We start from the raw sequence: 21,820 nt of genomic DNA, 5'->3' as shown, positions 1-21,820 counted from the left end.
ACGAACGCTTTTGTGGATGATGTATCACCTGGGTATTGTATCTTAATTTCATGTTCTGCCTCACGTGCAGTAACAAACTGACTCAAAGAATCAAATAATTCTAGTACATGAACAACCATAAACGCATTAGTCTAAGTTACCAACAGAAATATCATGCAAAAGAATATTAACAGGTTATTGTCCTACAAATACCAACAGGTTCACCACACCACAATCAGACTAAATCTCTTCTATCTGTAAAATGTTTGCTAAGTTAAGATTGAAGTTATATTAAAGGACTGATGTGATCGTTTTAGTCGCAGAGTAACACTGCGTTTTCTTAGCTTGACACGGCAGCCGGAAGTACACCGAATTTTACTGACCGGTTTTCCGATTTGAGATTTGCGCAGTCATATATATGTTTACTAATACACGGCCCATAGGGGCGTTCGTCGACAGGAGTCACGACATATGGTGTGATATTCGTTCTGAAAATACTCTCAGGGCCACAGAGGTTAAATATGGGTTCGATGATGGCTAAAAGTGATAAAAAATAATGGTCACTCGATGATGATGCACGTTTACACCGACGTCAGGTTTTTGAAGTTCGTCGAGTTTCGGGCTGTTTTAGCTTCCTACAGTTTTTAAGACGTTTGAAAATGTTTAGTCGGATTAAACGTACAAGTGAATGTTTTGCTTAACCCTTTTGTTACCAGATATTCATAAATCGTCAAACCCCCTTTTATTGAAAGGCCACTTCATCGCCATCTTTATCTGATAGTTATAGGGAGCAGTCGGGTGGCCAAGTGGTTAAAGCGTCCGTTCATCACGACAAAGACTCGGGTTCGATTCTCCATGTAGGTGTGTTGCGCGAAGCCTTGTTACTGGTGTACCCCGCTATGATTATGTTGGAATAAAACAAACTCAGTCACTGACAGTTGGCATGACACGCGAGTGTGGGCTACAATAACAATTAATTCAGTAGTTGGTTAATACTGATATACGACATGGAATGTGGGTGATTTGTCTAGTCCATTTGTTTTGCTTACATACGTATTTGTATGTATGAAGCCAATCTGTATTAACCGTTATCATAAAGCGTAATGGCGATGCATAGTAAGCAATAGCAAGGAGCAGCTACAGATATCATATTCATTGCAAATAAAATAGCAATCTAGTCTCCCATGTATTTTTATTAAAACCGACAAATGTGAAATGCAAATCCGTTTCTTTATGTCTCTCTTTTTGAATATGTACAGATGGGTTTATCTTGTTATTGTGTTATAGAATCGCAATTTAATGTCAGATAGACCTAATGCATATGTCATGTTTGCTGTATAAGTAAAACTGATGATTCATCACATCTCATACAAACACGTATAAGATTTAATTGCCTTCGACGCGTCTCAAATCTGTTCAAATACTCCCATAATCTACGTAAATGAAAATTAGCGTTTTAAAGGGATACTAGTGAGGCATACATTGATAGTCACACTAGTGCCATGTGTGGACTAAAAGATCACATGGTTCAAGATTATTAAGTGATCGATTAATTACAGATATGAATGACTGGTAGGCTCTGATATCAATGCAGTTATTATAATAGTATTATTATATGCCACATTTCTATTTGAACTATTTCTGGATCCCTATAAAGTGCTTCACACGTTGATATTCCCTTGATCACTGGAAGTCAATCTCTAACGGTACATTGTATTTCCAATCTCAACTCCCTGGGGATCCTACAACTCTAACTACGATATTCACACCGAGTTAGTATGTCTTTCCCATCCTTACGAGATACATTCCAATAAAAAGGCATGCAACTCGCAAAGTTCAAATATTTATTGTGATTTCATATGACGATGCTTTGTGAAGGAAATTCATTTATAGTCTGCGTGCAGTAAAACTGTAGAGATGAGTTTAAACACGAAAGTTAACAGTCTAAGTAAACTTAGTCTCGGTGTATTTCGTTACACTCCACTACTGAGTCTAACCTAGTAGAAGGTCGCTTCAGGTAACCTTTGAGTGACCAATGACCGTCCAATCAATAGCAAGATGGTTAAATAGATTTAACCAATCAGACAACGGCTACTGTTTAGGGATCGGAGGGACTTTCAAAATATTCAGGTCACTACCATAGATCTCTTCACAAACAAAAATCCGCATATAACATAGTTATTTGACCTGCAGTATATATGCTTTGGGGTTTCTGTTGACATGGTTGCCATTGGCTAATATTTCCGCAAGATAACATCTTTGAATATTGCCAAAACACTGTTTTCAGTGTGCATCACCCGGAAGCGAGCGTACGCTAAATAGCATTCGGAATCGTTAGGGTACGAACCTTTTCGTGATAAAAACGTTCAAAAGGTATGTGCGAATGTGCACTTTCGCGATTTGGTAAGCTGTGTTCTGATTGGTCAATCTCAAAGGTTACCTGACGCGACCTTCTCTAAGGTTTTGTTAGACTCATTAGTGGAGTGTAACGAAAAATACTGAGGATAAGTTTACTTAGACTGAAAAGTTAATAAAATAACGAGAAATTAAGATTGCGAATCCTCATAATTTGACCTTGCCAAATGAACCTTGAAATGTCAGATTCTTATTCAACTTAAATAAAAGGTGTGTAACAAACGATCGCAGTCTCAAATTGCCATTGGTGGTTTGTATTACAGTCGGGTGATCCAGACTCGCAACCAAGTGGTTAAATCGTTCGTTTGTCACGCCGGAGACCGCGTTCGATTTCCCACATATGGACAGTCTGAGAAGCCCATTTCTGGTGTCCCTCGTTGTGATGTTGCTGTTATATATCTTGCTTAGAAAGACTAGACATTAACTAACTCACTAATGCCCAACCCAAGGCAGGGTAAGAACAAGTATCATTTAAGGTCACAACACCGCGGCTTTCTCGCAGCTGGTAATAAAATTAATGACCGCCTACTTTCAGAAAAAGACCACCAGACTCTACTAGAGGACAGGTCCTACGTGACAGCTAATGAACGTGGCTTTTCGCTGACTCGAGGCCTGAATGTTCGGGCAAAGTGTCTCCGCCCTATGTCTACCAATCACACGCAATGATGCGGGTAATGAAGATGATACCTCGAGGCGACCTCTGGTGGCCGACATGCAAGCCCTACCGTGCCCGTTGCTATGCGCCCTGGGGGTCATTTCGCACAGGGGATTTTGTATTGTGGAATTCTGGCATTACTATTCTTCACTTTCCATCAAACAAGAATTCCTGTTCAATAATTTGTATCAATACTAATAAAAACGAAATATCGATATTATTGTTGTCGCAATCTGGATTCGTTTTTGTTTCTGTCTTTGCGTAAGTGGGAGCAGGGTTGTCGCAATGAATTTCTTTGTACAAATATGTGCCAAGCAGGCGTTACAATGACGGAGTTCAGTTACTCCGTTTTTAGTTTTGCAATATACGGCGGACACCAGAAACGGACTTCATTTGTTATTCCCCATGTGTGAAATAGAACCCGGGCCTCCTTCTTGACGAGCGAAAGCTTTAACCATTAGGCTAACTCACCTGACCCATGAAGGTCCGGGGTAGAATAGGCCTTCAGCAACATAAACATAAACATATAAGACTCACTGAAACGCTAATTCTGATAAAAACAGCGGAGTATTTTTTTAAGACTTAATCATCTAAAATAAAAAAAGCTGTTTAACAAACTATCATTAAAATATTGACACAGTTCACTCTTTCTCACGAGTTGGGAGATGCAAAAGAGAGGAATAACGATGTGGATGGAAACGGCATAATATAGGTATAATAATAACAGGTAAAATAAAATATAATGAATGGCTCTTGTGCACGTAACTCTCATGTACCTGGCTGTTCCTGCCTTTGTACTCCTCCCTCGTAACAAATAGTGAACTGTCACAATATTTTAATGATAGTTTGTTTTAAAAACCTTGGGACATAAATACGGACAGTAACATTACCATAATTGCCCTTAAAACACAGGGGATATTTCAAACAAAACATGCCTTCAGGTATACAGATATGTATCTCGTGGTGATACTGGATGACAAAACTAGAAGTGTAGCACAACAAACAAGGCCCCTCTTAGGCGTAACAGAATCCAGTGGTCGTGGGTTCGAATCCTATTCACAGTAATAGTCAGTACCGCGAGAGCGTTCATTTGTTTCATCAGAGCGAGTGAGTAAGTGAGTGAGATTTGTTTTACCCCGCTTTTCGCAATATTGCAGCATTATCATGGCAGGGGACACCAGAAATTTACGAATTGTACCCATGTGAGGATTCGAACCTGTAATAGTCAGCACCGTATTAGTTTCTGTAGATAATTTAGTATGAATCTTCTTTAAATAATGCTGTTCTCCTGGAAACTATGCTTCATGTTTGGAGGTGAAATGGTGACCTGACCCGAACCAGAGGCATCTAGTACCATACAACAACAACACCGACAACCACAAGAAAACTAAAGAGGAACTACACATCAATATATTGCAGGTGATTACATGTTTGATTGGCTAACCAAAAGCAAATTGTTCCGTGTATGTTTCTTTATTAGCTAATCTAAAACAGGACCGCGCCCACGACTGCGCATGCTGTTCTGGGATTGGCAAATAATTAAAAAAACTGAGCATTACTTGTTAGTTATTTATTCAACATTTGGTATATTTTTGGATAATTCTGATTTATTGTTGTTGATGAGCGACTGCATAGACGTCGTATCGTGAACGTCGTCTCCAGACATTTGTCGCTGATATAATGAGTTCCAAGAACGGGTTGTTTTGCTACGATAAGAACGATTTAAAAACGAATCAGTAGGGTTCAAACCTGCATTCCGCCTATCTCGAACAACGGGTGCAGATCATAGTTTCAATGGGTGTTCTCCCCGAGGGTGTATCGTGCTGTTATTGAAGTTTCACTGAAGTTGAAATACATAGTACTGATCGAAAATAATATTAATCGTTCAGTTAAAAAAATAATACGAAGTTGGCTTGTATCGATGGAATGTTGAGATGCCTAGAGGTTCGCTAGTCACGCCGGAGACATAGGTTGCATTTCTCGTATATTTGAAACCTTTTCCTGGTGTTCCCAGTTGTGATGTTGGTGGCATATTGCTAAAAGAGATGTAAAACTAAACTCACCGACTCAAACGGAATGCAGAATAGAAGTATAAGTTACCATGTGTTGGTGAGTTTCATATGGAGATTTATCATGTGTTCGAGTTAAATATCAAACGAGAAAACAGTTACGTGTTCGACGAATGACGGGTTAGTCACATCACGTATTGTTCACGAATAATATTCTTCGCATTTTCACGACGATAAATATCCGATTGATGGAAGCGTTTCTCCGTCACACTCTGGGCCCGGGCTCCATGTCTGATGTCCAGGCATTGAGCCCCCTCCACCAGGAACATTGCTACAAACGGCATAGAACTTCATTCAGTCCCTACACGCAATGTTTCAACAGACGTCAGCCAGTTGTCACGAGCCCGATAAATTCTCGAACTGATAGTTTTCAGTTTCTCGAACTGATAGAATATTTTACGATGTGGACTTGGTATATGAATTAAAACAATATTGTCTATCTACTTTAATCAATTAATCAGCATTCCGCACAGAAATCTGTTATTCAGTCATAGAAACCAAGCGGAGTTACAAGACCAGTTGGTATACACTACACACCAGTCAATAGGAATCGCATTATATTGTTGATACCGCTCCTTGCACTGCTACAGAGCTCGTAAATACTGGTCCCCAGATCTTGTGACGCTATTTCATGATTTGACGTCACTTCCACACAAAAAATACCGGTTTTTTGTAAGAGTTTCGACTACAGTTCTTTGTTGTTTGTTTTGTTTTGTTTTTCTTTTTTGTTCTTTTTTTGTTTTGTTTTGTTTTTTGCTCTGTTGTTTTTTGTTGTTTTTGTTGTTGTTTGGGTTTTTTGGGGGGTCTGCTTTGTTTTGTTTGTTTTGTTTTGTTTTATCGTACTGAGTCCCGATCTACAATGCGTCCGTACAGTTACAACAAACACTGCCTATACACGTCACACAGCTGGTACGGTTGTATTGAGAGCGTTGTAGCAATGGGACTCTTCCACGTCGAAGGTACACTGCCCCTCCCCGAGGTACAGGGTGCCCTGCTGACAGTGCTGCACCTCCTCCCGACCCCCCACACACCAGTAGAACTTGTTACAGATGAAGGGGTGGGGCAGGTACTCCCCATGGCGATTGGGATAACACGGGTGGGAGGGGTCATCTGGAACAAACAAAACATCATTTTATTCCCAAGTACTTAGTACGGTTGAAGCCGTAAGTTACAGTTATAAAGACGGAATAGGAAAAGGGTAATGTTTTCAGCACAAATATAAACCGAATAAGTTATGGGTAGGTCTCGTTATCATAAGATACAGTGATGCAGTGCAAATGGAATACGAAAAGATAATATTTTCCGCACAAATATAAACGAAATACTTATTGGCAAATTTTATCACCATAAGTAACAGTGATGCAATGCAAACGGGATAGGTGAAGGTAATGTTTTCAACACAAATATGAACCAGATATTTATTTGGTATTTTTTAATTATTAAAAGTAACAGTGATACAATGCTAACGGGATAGGAAAATGTAATGTTTTCAACACAAATATGAACCAGATATTTATTTGGTATTTTTTTATTATTAAAAGTAACAGTGATGCAATGCTAACGGGATGGGAAAATGTAATGTTTTCAGCACAAATATGAACCAGATATTTATTTGGTATTTTTTTATTATTAAAAGTAACAGTGATGCAATGCAAACGGGATTGGTGAAGGTAATGTTTTCAACACAAATATGAACCAGATATTTATTTGGTATTTTTTTATTATTAAAAGTAACAGTGATGCAATGCTAACGGGATGGGAAAATGTAATGTTTTCAGCACAAATATAAACAAGATGTTTAACTGCAATTTTTAATTATTACAGGTCACAGCATTCATCGAAATAAGGACAGGAAAAAGGTAATTGTTTCAACAGAAATACGAAACCAAGTATTTGATGGTTATTTTTCATTACTATATATAACAGCGATACGATAAAAACAGGATAGGAAAATAGCAATGTTTTCAGCACAAATATGAACCAAATATTTAATGGCTATTTTTTTCTTATTATAAGACACAGTGATGCAATGCAAAGTTGAACGGAATAGGAAAAAGGTACTAATGTTTTCAGCACAAATATACATCAAATTTTAATGGTTATTTTTGGGGTGTTTCATATTATTCAAAGGTTACTTATCTCCCCTTGAAGCCATGGTGAAGTGTGGTCGAAATGTGATTTGTTTGTTGTTTAACGCGGCAAAGAGGAAATATTAGTAATATCTGCCACTGAACCATTATCGACAGGCATTTAGAAGTTATTACGTTCACACTTCTAGATAATACATCGCAAATTTCTTCAAAATGCAAAGTGTGTGTGACAATACAAAGTGTTTGTTTTTCTTTGCTTTAAACGCCACTCAGCAATATTATAGAGGCGGTCTGTAAGTAATCGGGTCCGGACCAGACGATCCAGTGATCAACATCATTGCATCGATGGACGCAACTGAGATATGACATGTCAACCATGTCAGCAAACTTGACCACCCCATTGCGTTAGTCACCTTTCACGACAAGCATGGATTGCTGAGGAACAATTCTAACCCGGATCTTCACGAGAGAGATAAGATGACTGAAGGAGAAAGCAGGTGGTGTGAAGTGAGATTAACGCCGTGTGGTTTCTAACACTTACCCGTATATATGGGGGTAAATGTAAGAAACGGGTGTGGGTGTGAGTGAATTTAGTTTTACGCCGCACCCAGCAATATTCCAGTTATATGGTGGCGGTCTGTAAATAATCGAGTCTATACCAGACAATCCAGTGATCAACAACATGAGCATCGATCTGCGCAACTGGGAACCGATGACGTCTGTCAGCCAAATCAGCAAGCCTGACCACCCGATCCCGTTAGTCGCCTCTTACGACAAGCATAGTCGCCTTTTATGGCAAGCATGGGTTGCTGAAGGCCTATTCTACCCCGGGACCATCATGGGCCGGGTGTGAGTGTGTGTGTGTGTGCGCGCGCGTGCGTGCAATTAATAGTCTTATGCTACATATATTGTGAATTTGTGTATGTCCACAGTTACCATATTTACAGGGGGGAGGGGGAGGTGCTATGATATTGCTACACGCGGCGTAAAACTACTTACTCACTCACCATACAACGCAACTTTGGCTTCTTTCCAAGTTTTGAAATAGAAGACATAAACATGAACGCTTACTTTTAATGAGATTTACAACACGTGCGTTTGTTTTGCTGTTCAGTACATACAGTCACCTCACACGAACACATTATACTGATTTGGAGCAAGATAATCATTGCGTCATCCTCATAACACTGTCAACCAAACACAAAGAAAACCAAAAATGCATTTTTGTCCAGTAAAACAATTTAACTTGAAGCTCAAAAAGGTTAGAATTGATACACTGAAGCACCCGTAAATTAGGCAAAACATTGAACTGGTTCGTCCAACTTGACAGAAATCGATGAAAAAATGCTTAGTTTATATCCGCATTCTTATAACATCTCGAAAAACTCATTTTTTCCGGTAAACATAAATTCTAGATCGTGCTCTTATTTTCCTTGCGACATTTACTGGAACGAACTCTAAAGTTACCGTAGGGTAATAGTGTAGTTGGGACGGCAAGACCGCAAAGTGTGTATTCTCAATTTGGCTAAAAATGCCGAACTGTGGTGCCCTTGCCGATTAGGACAAAAGCACGCAAAACTGAGGCCTGGAAAATGCCTCGGTGGCAGATACGTTTTCTATTCAAATTAGTTGATTCAACATCTTGGTTCTGTTAGCTCATTCGAATCATTCTATCCTATGTGAAGAGTGTGTGCAAGTGTCATTGGCTGAACAGGATACGATTCCATTTCGCAAAGGAAATGGTGCCACCGCCGAGTTTCAGAGATCTACTCACATACTCAATAGTACCTTTTTGCGCATGATACAATCTGGACACAATACATCATATACCGCTGACGATTTGAGTGAGTGAGTGAGTGAGTGAGTGAGTGAGTGAGTGAGTTTTTACGCCGTTTTCAGCAATATTTCAGCAACATCACAGCGGGGGACACCAGAAATGGGTTTCACACATTGAACCCATGTGGGGAATCGAACCTGAGTCTTCCGAACGCTTTAACCACCAGGCTACCCTACCGCCTCTACAACTGATGATCAAAAAATGGTAGTATACTTTTTCGGGGTTTTTTTCAGCTTATCCGGTAGAGTACTTCAACGTCTAAGTGTCAGTCTGTTATACCTATATGTTGTGAGAACACGGGCGGTGGGGTAACCCAGTGGTTAACGCGACGTTCGCTTATTACGTCACAGACCCGGATTCGATTCCCCACATGGATACCAGTACAATGTCAAGTCAAGTCAAGTCAAGTCAAGTCAAGTGTTTATTTCTAGTACGAAGGCCTCAGGACCACATACAATGCAGAGTATACAGCTGTATATACAATGTATATTATATATATCATCGTAGTCATGTACTGTCTATGTGATATCTATGTGTTATCTAAAGTTGTACATGTATTTTCTCTTAATTTATATGCATGCTATAGGAATCTACTTAAGCTTTTTAAAACTACTACATTATCCCTTGATGTCCCTGCTGTGATATTGTTGGAATGTTTCTGAAAGCGGCATAAACTTACACTCACCCACTGTGGTGAAATAACTAATTCGCGTTACGCTTTCTGTATCCCGTCCGGGATCGAACCGAATCAGCGTTATCTACATGACCACCGGGATGAATTATACAGGACAAAATAAGATAGGGATATTGGTATGTTTATGATTGATATTTCATCGGTGTATCAATGAGTAAATAGATTATTATTCATAATTTCAAAGTGTACACATATCCCTAACTATTTTTGCCCAGTATATTTCAATCCCGAAAAGAAAAAAATCAACTACCTTAAACTGACCAATGTTAACCCATTTCCTGGAATCTTTCGGTGACCAAAGTTAACCAAACTTGTTATAATGAATAGCATGCACAAAAACCGGAATTACCACAGTCCCCGACTCGTCTCGGGGTACCACTTCTATAGGAATTATCGAATATTAATATCCTCAAGGACATCCATAAAATAAAAATCGAATCAAACGTCTCTCCATGGCTGTCGACCCCTGATGAAAGAAGATACTATTGATGAATTACTTCAGCTTTCGCGAGTGCCGAAAATCCTAATCTAAACTCAGCAGGAATCTCATTCCTACCGTGCTAGAGTGTGAGAAACAGGGAGCCCTTCAATCCATGTAAGACATTTTTATCTGCTTAATAAAATATTCGTATTCTCTCCAGCCCAGAGGCCTGCGCAGTTGTCATTAAACCCCAAAGCACCGTTGGTGTATGGATCTTCTGGTTGCGTCCTGTCGGAGACGCTTGCACGGGGATTTGCCGATCTATTGTGCTTAATTCATAGACAAGACTAAGCCCCAGAAACGAAAATTAAAAGTTCCTTACTTTTGTGCAATGTAATTAAATCTCTCTGAGCTGGGCTAATTTGAATAATACGCATGCATTAAAGTTTTAGATTGCTTCCCTTTGTTCGGTTTTAATTCGAATTTTATGTAAATAGTATAATTTTATCTTATCTGAAAAAACGCACTTGTGTGTAATAGTGGTTGCAACATTTGATTGGATAATAAAACCGAGTTTTGTTCGTATTTGTTATACATCCTTGTAATTTAACCTTTCTTTCAGCGCAACAAATGTGAATGGGTGGGATAAATTGGTTGCGGCGCTTGTTAAAATGTGTTCCCGTTGTATAAATGTGACTTGATGGGAGCAAATGCCAAACTGGTGTCCTTCTGAAGGACACTAGCAATAAACTAAGTACTACAGTATACCGGGGGCTAACACACGCAGACCAGTACCTTCACTTCGCTTCCAACCATCCATGAGTCAAGAGAGGAATCATCTCCACCCTTGTACGACGAGTCCACAATGTCTGCGCAACCAAGCAACAACTCACCACCGAACTCCAACACCTAAAACAAGTCTTCATACAGTAAAACTACCCTGAACAGCTTGTGCAACAACCTAAGCAGAACTTCAACAAAAAGAGGAAACCAACAGTCTGCACCCTTTGTCATCAACCTCCCATACTGTCACAATGTCCAGAGACTCCTAAAACAAACCAATATAGCTGTCGTCTTAAAAAGAAACAAGAAGACCATCCTGAACACCATCAAAGAGAGTGGCAAACCACCTACCAGCCAGAAACAACAATCACTCGGAACAGTTTACCACGTCCCATACCATCGTGGGCAAATCTACGTAGGAGACCCATCAAAACCCGATTCAAAGAACACCAGACCTCAGTATCTAAACTTGACTCAAAATCAGCCCTATCAGATCACATCAAAGACAATCCCGACCACAGTGGGACAGAACCCAAACCCTAACAACCAACCTCAAAGACTTTAAGCTCAGGAAAGTCCAAGAAGTCATCCACATCAAAAGACTCCAGCCATAAATCAACCGTGACCAAGGTTTTTACATAGCTCCTGCATACTATCAGTACAAAAAAACATCCTCATTATTGGCAATCCCCAGTTTATGTATACCACAGGCTTCACTACCCTTTTGCGTATTTTGCAGGCTTTGTTTGTCACGCTCTTATCAAAGAGCGTTGTTACTGTGTCTGGCTTTCTAGATTTGCCATCCAATTAAAACTGTACAAACATACCCTCTAATTTGTATATATGCTCCCCTTCTTTATGCTGTTCATCACTGGCTTGATAACGGTGTTAGAACCTGCACCGAAACGTCTCTCTCGTAGCAATAAAGAAGTTGTCCATCCATATATTGTCATCTTTCCTTAAGTCTGACAAAGCCAAATGATCAAAATATGGTGTTAAGTACAAAGCCCTGTGATTGCTCGACGGACTCAATTTGTCAACATAGGTTTGTGGGTGGTAAAAACATAGTTTAAACGTATTTTATTCACAATGTGAAAAGGATGGGGGACAAGTTCTTTCAACTTATAAAACCCCTCTCCAAAGATATTTACAATCACTAACTGATCACTCATTATCAGACAGATTGAAGGGTAACAGAGAGAAATGTTCTAATACAAAAGGTGTATAGGGATAAGACCACTTGAATCCTTTGGATTTGCATATGCATTGATGCACATTTTTAATGTAATTTCATTTTCATGATTTGTCAGATCTGCAATGCCGTTTGAAATAACAGATAATGTAATCACAAAATTACTACCATATACATCTTGAATAGCTTTAAGCATGACCTTTCAACGTTGATTGTGCAAAGAACATTCAAAGAAATAGTGCTGAACATTTTCGTAAAAACATTACTGACCATGAACCATTGACGTTGGTTTCATTTTTTTCTAATATGTTAACAATGTGACAGAATTATTCACGGTTTGCAGTTAAAAATATATATGCTGCATTTCTTTCCGACATTTCTTTCGGGTGGACCGATGCTCTAATCCAATATCACAAAATAGAAGTACATGTACAAATATATATCTGAACTAGGTTCGACGAACGATAGCGACGACCCGAAGTTGCATAGAACGTTACACGGCATATCTAGGTGATTTAAGGGAACATTACGGTTAGTTTGTTATTTAGCTACATGACTTCGGTATGTAATTGATTGGGTTCGTGGCAGAGAACCAGTGACTAATACCATGAGCAAGGATAGACGCAATTGGGATACGATGACCTGCATCATTTAGCCTGACCACCATTTCCAGTTGTTGAGCGGAAACACGGGAGAAATTACAATTCGTCGCAAGGTCGTAAAAGCGTCTTCCGATCAATGCTGTCTCTTCGATCAATGCCAGGATATTTATTCTTTCTTGTTCGGACAGACTTTAACTGATTGGGAAAGGCACGGACACCAAAGGATATACAGTAACGAATTATGAACGGATATAAATACTATCTTCCATTAACAAGGACTTTTGAAAAAAATGACTAAAAGACAACACATTTCAGCAGTGCACTCATTTGCATGTTGCGCTGTCAAGTTTCCCATGATGGACGAGGGATAATTAATATGCGCCTTGACAGTCGGACTTATTCGGATTTGTGCGTGGCAATTAACAGTCCCTCCCGCCGTCGAAGACTAATTACAAGCATTGTTGGAGAAACATGTTTTAACCTCTTTTGCAGTCTATGCCTTTCTTCTAGGAAGACGTACAGCACCTTGGGGATGTATGAAAAAGACATGTGATTAATTATGTTTGATGAGTGAGTGAGTTTAGTTTTACTCCGCTTTTTAGCAATATTCCAGCAACATCACGGCGGGGGACACCAGAAAATGGACTTCACACATTGTACCCATGTGGGGAATCGAACCCGGGTCTTCGGCGTGACAATCGAACGCTTTAACCACTAGGGTACCTCACCGCCCTATATTTCATGAAATGGGGCAGGGCATGTTGAAGCTTCGTTCTTGTTCAGTGTCGTTCGTGATGCATGTGTCTGTTCAACAAGTTTTGCTGGCCAGTCGTTCTAGCTATGCCTGAAAAGTTACTAACAGACAAAATAATTCACAAGCCCTGAATTTGGATGTAGACATTAGTGGACATTATTACTAAGACATAATCTTGCATCATTTTAAATTGTATTATAACATATAACCCTAAAGTGTGCTTCTCGCTATATATTAGGTCATCTCTTGTTTTCCCAGAAATAACCACTTCCCAGGGTTCATTTTCCCTAACTTTATATGAACATAAACATTCAAATGACACATGAGTGTTTGAAATCAATTGAAAAATATCGTTCACGATTAAAGTCACAATACAAATCTTTCCGATGTGGGATTGGAACCACAAGTCCCACATGCGTAAGCAGACACTCTACCGCACGGCCACCAGGCTGACGAGGGTGGAGGGTTTAATTATCTACTTATAGTTACTGTCATTAAATTGATTTTACGCGCGCTTCTGTTATTGTTATCTTACGTCATTAACTGATCATTGTAATTACCCATCACTGACGGTATATATGTTAGAGAAAACACTTCTCCTCGGTTTTGGTAGATAATGTAAAACGGGTTCGAGAAATCCTTCAGGGTTTTATTGTTTTACATTGTCTTCCAAAACCTCGGAGACGTGTTTCCTCCTATACTTAACAAGTCGGAGAGACACGATTGTGGGGATTTACTAGCCACGATCTCGCGGGCCAGTGGCGATATTGGACCTTGATTCAGTCAAGGCTTGTATAGCATGTGCTATATTATATTTGCGATTACACTTTCTCAGTAAGGTACAGGTCATCGTGCTCTTGGAGGCAAGAGTCCCATGTGGGAATCGAATTCACGCCCGCCGAGTTAGATTGCTGACTTTGTGTGCTGGCGACTGGGACCTTACTCTGAGAGTGTGATACTCAATACAAAACAAATATCCGTGCTTTAGTGGGAAAAGAATTACTACTTTCTGAAAGGCATTGTATATTCAAGTCTTCTTTGTTTGTTATGATCAATATACAAGTCGTATGACGAAAATTGTGAATAACGATCTATGGCACGAAGACACTGGGTGAGTGAATATGGTTTTATGCCGCTTTTATCATGGCAGGGTTCAACAGAAATGGGCTTCACTTTTTGTAACCATGTGGGACTCCAACCGGGTTTTCGGTTTGGCAAGCGACCGCTTTAACCACTAGGCTACCCTACTGTCCAACATTGCGTGAATATATCATCACTCTGTCATTCAAAGGACATGGTTGGGTGCCTTGGAAAGGCCTAATTAGTGATTCTCCTCTTCAACGGACATATTGCCACATAATTATTGGAATAAAAGCGAAAAGGCCACTTCGGCATCCATTAGAATTCTCTCAGGTCCGCTTCACAGAACCTCTTGTATTTGATCATTGCCGGGACCCCTGCGTATGGCCAAAGATCATTCGGGTTCTCTGCACCCATGGAATGGAACACCCTTCCCCACACCCCGACTCTCTCTGTGGCATTAATATGTTGATGTGTTACCGAAAGAAATGTGTTCTTACCTTTCTTTTCCGTGGGTTCAGGCAAATCACATTGTTTGTTGACTGGATTAAAACAAAGTCCGACACTGCACTTCGACACATATATCCCTCCGCCAGGGCACTGGATGTAGTAACGACAGTCAAATGGATGTTCCAGCGATGTATTGTTCTCGTTTCCACAATAGTTCTCTGAAAGACACAAAATGGTTGTGGTCTTTAATTGCATGTTTCCAACACACAATACCTATGAAGATCCGGGCTAGAATTAGTCTTCAGCACCGCATGCTTGTCTTAGAGGCGACTGAAGGGATCGTGTGGTCAGGTTCGTTAACTTGGTTGAGACAGGTCATGGTACACCAATTGATTCACAGATAGATGTTCATGCTGTTGATCACTGGTTTTCTTGGTCAAGATTCGATTTTTAACAACCGCCGCCATGCAGCTGGAATATTGCTGAGCGCAGCGTAAAACAACGAACCAAACTAACTCGATGTTCATGCTGTTGATCACCGGGTTTCCTGTTCAAGATTCGATTATTAACAAACCGCCACCATGTACCTGGAATATTGCTGAGTGTGGCGTTAAATAACCAACCAAACAAACTACACATCGTTGACATGTGAAGTAACACTAAACGCATCATTAAACCAAACCACACCATACTCACCTTACCTCCCCTCACTTTAACTCACCTGACCACACCTTTAGCTTACCTGGTATAATGAATAACATCTCTGTAACCGACTTGGCTTCAGTCAAATTGGACTCCACCTCACACATGACCAAAGTTTCGTTCAGGGTGGAGTTGCCTGTCATAACGTACCTCCCCTCTATCTGAGTACGACAAGCGTGAGATTTTATTTCCGTACTGTCAAACTCAACTCGCTGAAAGTCCGTCTCATTCTTTAGGCGAAACTTTAAAACAAGCCTTCCAGCAGGGTAACCAGCTTCTGCCTTGCAAGTGATTTCGTGTTGGGAGAGGTCATTCTCTACGACCTGAGCAGGAACCGTCAAAACAGGCTCTTCCGGATAAGCTGAAAAAAACCCCGAAAAAGCATTATACCATTTTTTATCATCAGTTGTAGAGGCGGTGGGGTAGCCTGGTGGTTAAAGCGTTCGGAAGACTCAGGTTCGATTCCCCACATGGGTTCAATCTGTGAAGTCCATTTCTGGTGTCTCCCTCCTTGGTATTGCTGAAATATTGCAAAAGTGGCGTAAAACTAAACTCACTCACCCATCAAATTTGTTACTTGTACACTGTGTACAAGAAACTGTCGGGTAGACGAGCGGTTAACGCGTATTGTCAGAAGTCCGGGTTTGATTCCCATGGAATATAATGTTTCTGGTGTCGTCCGTCCGATATTGTTGAAATGTTGCAAAAGCGCAGTAAAATTATATTCACTCAATCTTTGCAGCTAAGCGTAACACTAGATAATATCATATCATATCATATCATAATATCATATCATATCATATCATATCATATCATATCATATCATATCATATCATATCATATCATATCATAATGTTATATCAAGAGTCTTCAGGAGGTGGCACATTCTCTTAATCTGTTAAAATTTAGCAACTTATACACAGATGTCGTTGGTAGGCTAGTTGGTTCCTTGTTTTTCGCCACACTCAGGGTCCACTTGCACAAAACGAGCTTAGCGCTACAGTTATTGTAAATCCTTAAGATCGTGATTTTAGACTTCGGCTACAATCGATATCCACTTGCACAAAGCTATCTTAGCGCTACAGTTATTGTAAATCCTTAAGATCGTGATTTCAGACTTCGGCTATAATCGACATCCACTTGCACAAAGCGATTGTAGGCAAAGATCGCTGTAAGTTACAATCAAAACTTACGAATGTTCGGAACCAAGTATAAGGAGCAGAGATCCTTGTAGTCAGTAGCAAAATGCCGTTCAAGTTAGTGTCAGTTTCACTCAAATAATTAGCTTTACGTTTGGGGATTGCTTTATGTTGCATAAAACTGTATGATTCGCCTCGACACTTCCAGGGCCCCTTTGCACAAAGCAATCTCAGTTAAAACCAATCTTAAACCCGTACAATCAACTTTACAATCACCATACAACTGCATGCCTTAATCCATTTGCACAAAGACGACCTTAAGATACCATTTAACATCGCGATCTTAACTAAAATCGAACTCTTCAACGCTGGAGGTAGAAATTTCTTAAACTCGACTCCTGTCTACAGTTGTCTGCACCTTGCAGAATTTTCATGATGAAAATAAAATACAAAAACAAAAAAAAACCAAAAAAAACCCCAAAAACCCCACAAATCTTTGAAAGAAATGAGATAACGTGGAACAAGGAGGTAAATGATATAATAGTCACTCGTACCTCGTGGGTGGGTTATTCTCTAATTTTTCTACGTTCTAATTTGATTTATGAGCTAAGGATGTGATACTGCAACCACAGAAATATAATGTTTTATGAAAATATTGAAATTCAAACAAATACATTATTATAACATATTTGGGTTTTGGGTTATTGACTTAATAATCATAGAAATTAATAGATAACAAATAAATAAAATTTCCTTTTGATATAACTCCTAAATGTACCATGATTTGACAGTGGCTGTCAATGAGACATAGTTTAGCAGCTGGTCAGTGTTATTTGGAGTTAAACCCCAAATATATCCCACAAGCATTAGATTTGTAAAGATGTGAAAGGGTGACATGACTGTGGGATGTGGAAAATGCATGACAGGGAAATATGGATACGATATTATTCCGTATGTGTGGTCTGTGTTGTGAAATGCTTATCCACAGTATGTTAATTACTTTACGCTATTTTGTTGATAATTATTTTTTTTTTGTTAAAAACACTTTTTACACAAATTTCACATACCTCAGCAAGTGTATTTTTCCTGTTTGAAGAATACTTGCATAGATTTAATTTGTCCAACTGTAGATCATTTTAATGATAAACTAAGACACAATCATTGACCGAAAAGAAATATATGTAGAGATCTGTGTTGTCACAACAGAACATGCATTGTATTTGGGCATGGCAGATTTTAGGGCAACGGCATAATATGCTAAGGGAAACCACCCCCACCTAGCGTTTGAACTAACATTAGCTGCCCTTGAGGTATTGAAAAGGTCATGGCCACTGCTAATCCATGCAGACACCTTTCGTTACTATCCTTTCCTTGAGTATCACAAAGGTATGGTGTTAATACTTTTTCCAACACTAAATCGGGTGAGAAATGTACTTTATGATATCGACTCGATAATGATATTGTTCTCTATCGCAAAAAACAATGTTTCTGACGTTAAATTGATGTTACAGTCTCCGTGTTGTTGCAGCGTCGAGGCGAATCATACAGTTTTATGCAATACAAAAGCAATCCCAAAACGTAAAGCTAATTATTTGAGTGATACGGACACAAACTTGAACGCCATGTTGCTACTGACTAAAATTATCTTAGCTCCTTACAACTGGTTCTTCATTATATCTTTGATTGTAAAAGCTAATGTACAAATCATGATCAACTCGCCTTCTGTCGTTAATTGAAACTTTACACAAATTGATGTTTGGGGTTCAAGAAGGTCCTCAAACGTAATTAAAATGTATATATTCTTTAAGATCATGTAAGTTTTCAACGCTCCAAACCGTCAAATGCACATTTGTTCAATACAGCCACACCTTCGGACCGTGACTGTGAGGCGCTGTAATCAGTATTTGGAAATGCGTGCTTCCAACTGTTCCAGTTTTAATAAGTGCACCAACACATCGTTCTGAAACCCGAGCCTTTACTCTGTACAGTGCCATAAAATCGCTCAGATCTTTCGAATACCTTTCTCAGAAAAGGTTAAATACTTTGAATGCAGACAAACGACAAACCAGGAGTACATATTAGAGATTTGATTGATTTGTTCGCATCCGCATTGAATACAAAAACACCGAGGGAGGGGATTTATGTGAATTGCCATGACTGCTGTTGGTCACGTAAGGGAAAGGTAATAAACTTCGTCTTAACGCTCTGATAGTATTACAGCTGACTGTCTGAGTCGACGGTGTCGTGTATAGATCCCTGTGGTATTTAGATAGTTACACGTTGCATCATGCGCGATTCTAGGGATGAGTTTAAAATGAGGGGTGGAACAGAGGATGTGAGAGATGAAAGGTGATCGATGGAGATGCAGTGGCACTGGAGCTGCTCCTACTGGTGGAGGTGAAGATGGTCGTGATGACGATGACGATGACGATGACGATGATGATGATGGTGGTGGTGATGAAGGTCGCGATGATGATGGTGGTGGTGATGAAGGTCGCGATGATGATGGTGGTGGTGATGAAGGTCGCGATGATGATGATGATGATGATGATGATGATGATAATGATGGTGGTGGTGGTGATGATGATATCGCAATATTCTACGGCGGGGGACAACAGAAGTAGGCTTCACACTCATTGGACCCATGTGGGCCTAACGATAGAACGCTTTAATCACTAGGCTACCCCACCGCACCTTAAACGAAGTGTGTAAAGCAAACACGTTACTCAAACTGAAGCCTAGCTCCCCACGCTCTTCACATAGACTCACATATGCCGGCCCCGTCCTCACCAGAATATCGAAACGCGACGTTTAACCTAATTTGAAGTCCAAGACGTCATATGACATGCGCCAGAAACGAATACATCCCAAACTCTCACCGAAGCTAAACTTCTTACACAACTATCTTGTGTCATGTAGAGCAGTGTTGACAATCTTGACGCGTTATTAGATCTCTTATTACTTACATGATAATAAGGTCGAACAGTCATGACACGTTTGTGTGGATAATTAGTCTAAGATTACAAGCCAGCGTTTGAGAGAAGACGCTTCATGAATATTTCCGCGCACGGTTATCAGGTTAGAGGATCATAATGAACTTACAAATGACACTCAGTGTTGACTGTGCCTGTGTTCGGTTTGGGATGCCAGACGTCTCACAAACATAGCGCCCCTCGTCCCCACACTTCAGGACCGAAATCCATATCAGGACTTCTGCTTCATATTTGGAGACAAACACTTCGCTGAGGGCACGAGACTCGAGGTTGCTATCTAGCCAGTCGACACTTCCGTTGTTGTGCACGTGCATGATGTCATATTCGTAACCGGATGTCGTCTGCCTCCTCACTGACAGGATGTCCCATGTTCCTAGGTGAAGCAGACGACATGCTATGGCGGTGAGGCCTTTGTTCAATGAGCCCGTTGACGTACGCAGTGACAGCGCTGGGACATGTAACAGAAACTCGTGTGTTAGTGACTGAATGTTGTACAACTCCGAACTATCGCCCACATCATGCAACTTATCGGCTCAAAACTAGAGAAACGGACCATGCAAAAGAGCCAAGCCGATTCACCATCAGACTGCCATTAGTCTGCGGTCGTTAAGAAAGAACTGTGTCTGAGACAAAATACAACTCGTGTGTGATTTAGTAGTAGCAGTAGTAGTAGTAGTGGTGGTGGTGGTTTTTCTATCACACAAAAAGATATTTGAATCAGCAATATTGAATGCGGAAATCTTCACGTTACCACTGTATTTTTGTAACTTGGGATACCACTTCTTAAGATGACAACTGACGAAATGATGCATATTGTTTATTTATTTATTTATTTTTTGGGAGCTCCATGTCTACAAATAAATGCAAATAAATGCTCAAATATATAATATCTCAATGAAAGCATGTGGCTAGATGCGACAAACAGGGTGATATTGTTTGCTGCCAATCTCGGTTTCGTTCGTCATATTAACAATTACCGGGTTACCATACTCTCTGTCGTCCTATATCTGAAACGTTGTGAGTTGGACAAAGACAAGCCTTGAACATCTACCAGCACACAAAGAGAGGCACCACCTTAACTCGTATTCGCGACTGGTGATCTCAGCTTACCTACTCGGCCACACTCTCCACTGCTTGGGTCAAAGCAGAGTTGGTCTGGACATTGTCCAACAGAGGGGACAGAGTTGGTGCAGACGATGGACTTGCTGCAGGAATACGGGTGGCGAATGCTGCCGTTGACCGTCTGACCACAGATGTCGTCTGGAAAGAGGGGCAATGGTTACCTAATGCCATTTTCTTTAACGATCTATTAAATGATTGATTGAACGATCGGTTGAATGATTCATTAACTGATACCTCAAGTTATTGATTGAACCATCGGTTAAATGATTGATTCAACTACATGTTTTAAGTGTTTGATTTAACGATGTGTTTAGTGCTTGATTCAACAATATGTTCAGTGATAAAATAAACGATCGGTTGAATGATTACATGATCGATACGCTACGTGAATGACTGCACGATCGGTTGAAAGATTGATTTATGAATATGTTAAGTGACTGATTGAACGATTGGTAAAATGACTTCTTCAACGATACGTTAACTGATTGAATAAACGATCGGTTGAATGATTGGTTAAACGATACATTAAGTGATTGGCGTAATTATTAGTAGAGTGAATTAACCTTTGGGTTAAATATCAGGTAAGAGATTGATAAATTACCTCACTGATTGAGTTGGCATGAATGACTTACCGATCCAATTAACTAGTAGTGGATTGAAAGACTGACTAACTGACTAACTGGCGAATTTTAAATTGATAGTTGAGATTATGAGTGCTAAACCCTGATCTTAAGAGCAAAAAACAAAGTTTAAAGCTTTAGATGCCAGACCAACCCACTGCCCCTCTTCATGTCAGATATAGCCATTTAAAAGTAAGTTAGAAGAACGTGAATACATGACATG

The 21,820-nt window shown here is 39.9% G+C and overlaps 1 protein-coding gene across 3 annotated transcripts in view; it reads right to left on the bottom strand.

The window, feature by feature from the left end:
* Positions 1 to 5,548: 5,548 nt before the first annotated feature.
* Positions 5,549 to 21,820, bottom strand: part of LOC137281371 (uncharacterized) — a 42,407-nt gene continuing 26,135 nt past the window's right edge. For 2 of the 3 annotated variants that reach the window (XM_067812556.1, XM_067812557.1), the window contains exons 12-16: positions 20,966 to 21,115; positions 19,965 to 20,303; positions 15,764 to 16,084; positions 15,072 to 15,239; positions 5,549 to 6,228 (exon numbers count right to left, since the gene is read on the bottom strand). In XM_067812556.1, the coding sequence (XP_067668657.1) occupies positions 6,017 to 6,228; positions 15,072 to 15,239; positions 15,764 to 16,084; positions 19,965 to 20,303; positions 20,966 to 21,115 (1,190 nt within the window). In that variant the 3' untranslated portion in view covers positions 5,549 to 6,016. Of the gene's footprint in view, positions 6,229 to 11,770; positions 11,909 to 15,071; positions 15,240 to 15,763; positions 16,085 to 19,964; positions 20,304 to 20,965; positions 21,116 to 21,820 lie in introns of all 3 variants that reach the window. The other variant, XR_010956734.1, reaches the window with a different exon arrangement.

The sequence above is a fragment of the Haliotis asinina genome, chromosome 4 (genome assembly GCF_037392515.1).
Source record: "Haliotis asinina isolate JCU_RB_2024 chromosome 4, JCU_Hal_asi_v2, whole genome shotgun sequence".
Taxonomy (NCBI): domain Eukaryota; kingdom Metazoa; phylum Mollusca; class Gastropoda; order Lepetellida; family Haliotidae; genus Haliotis; species Haliotis asinina.
The sequence above is the reverse complement of the archived record's forward strand: the minus strand, read 5'-3'. Positions and strand labels throughout refer to the sequence as shown.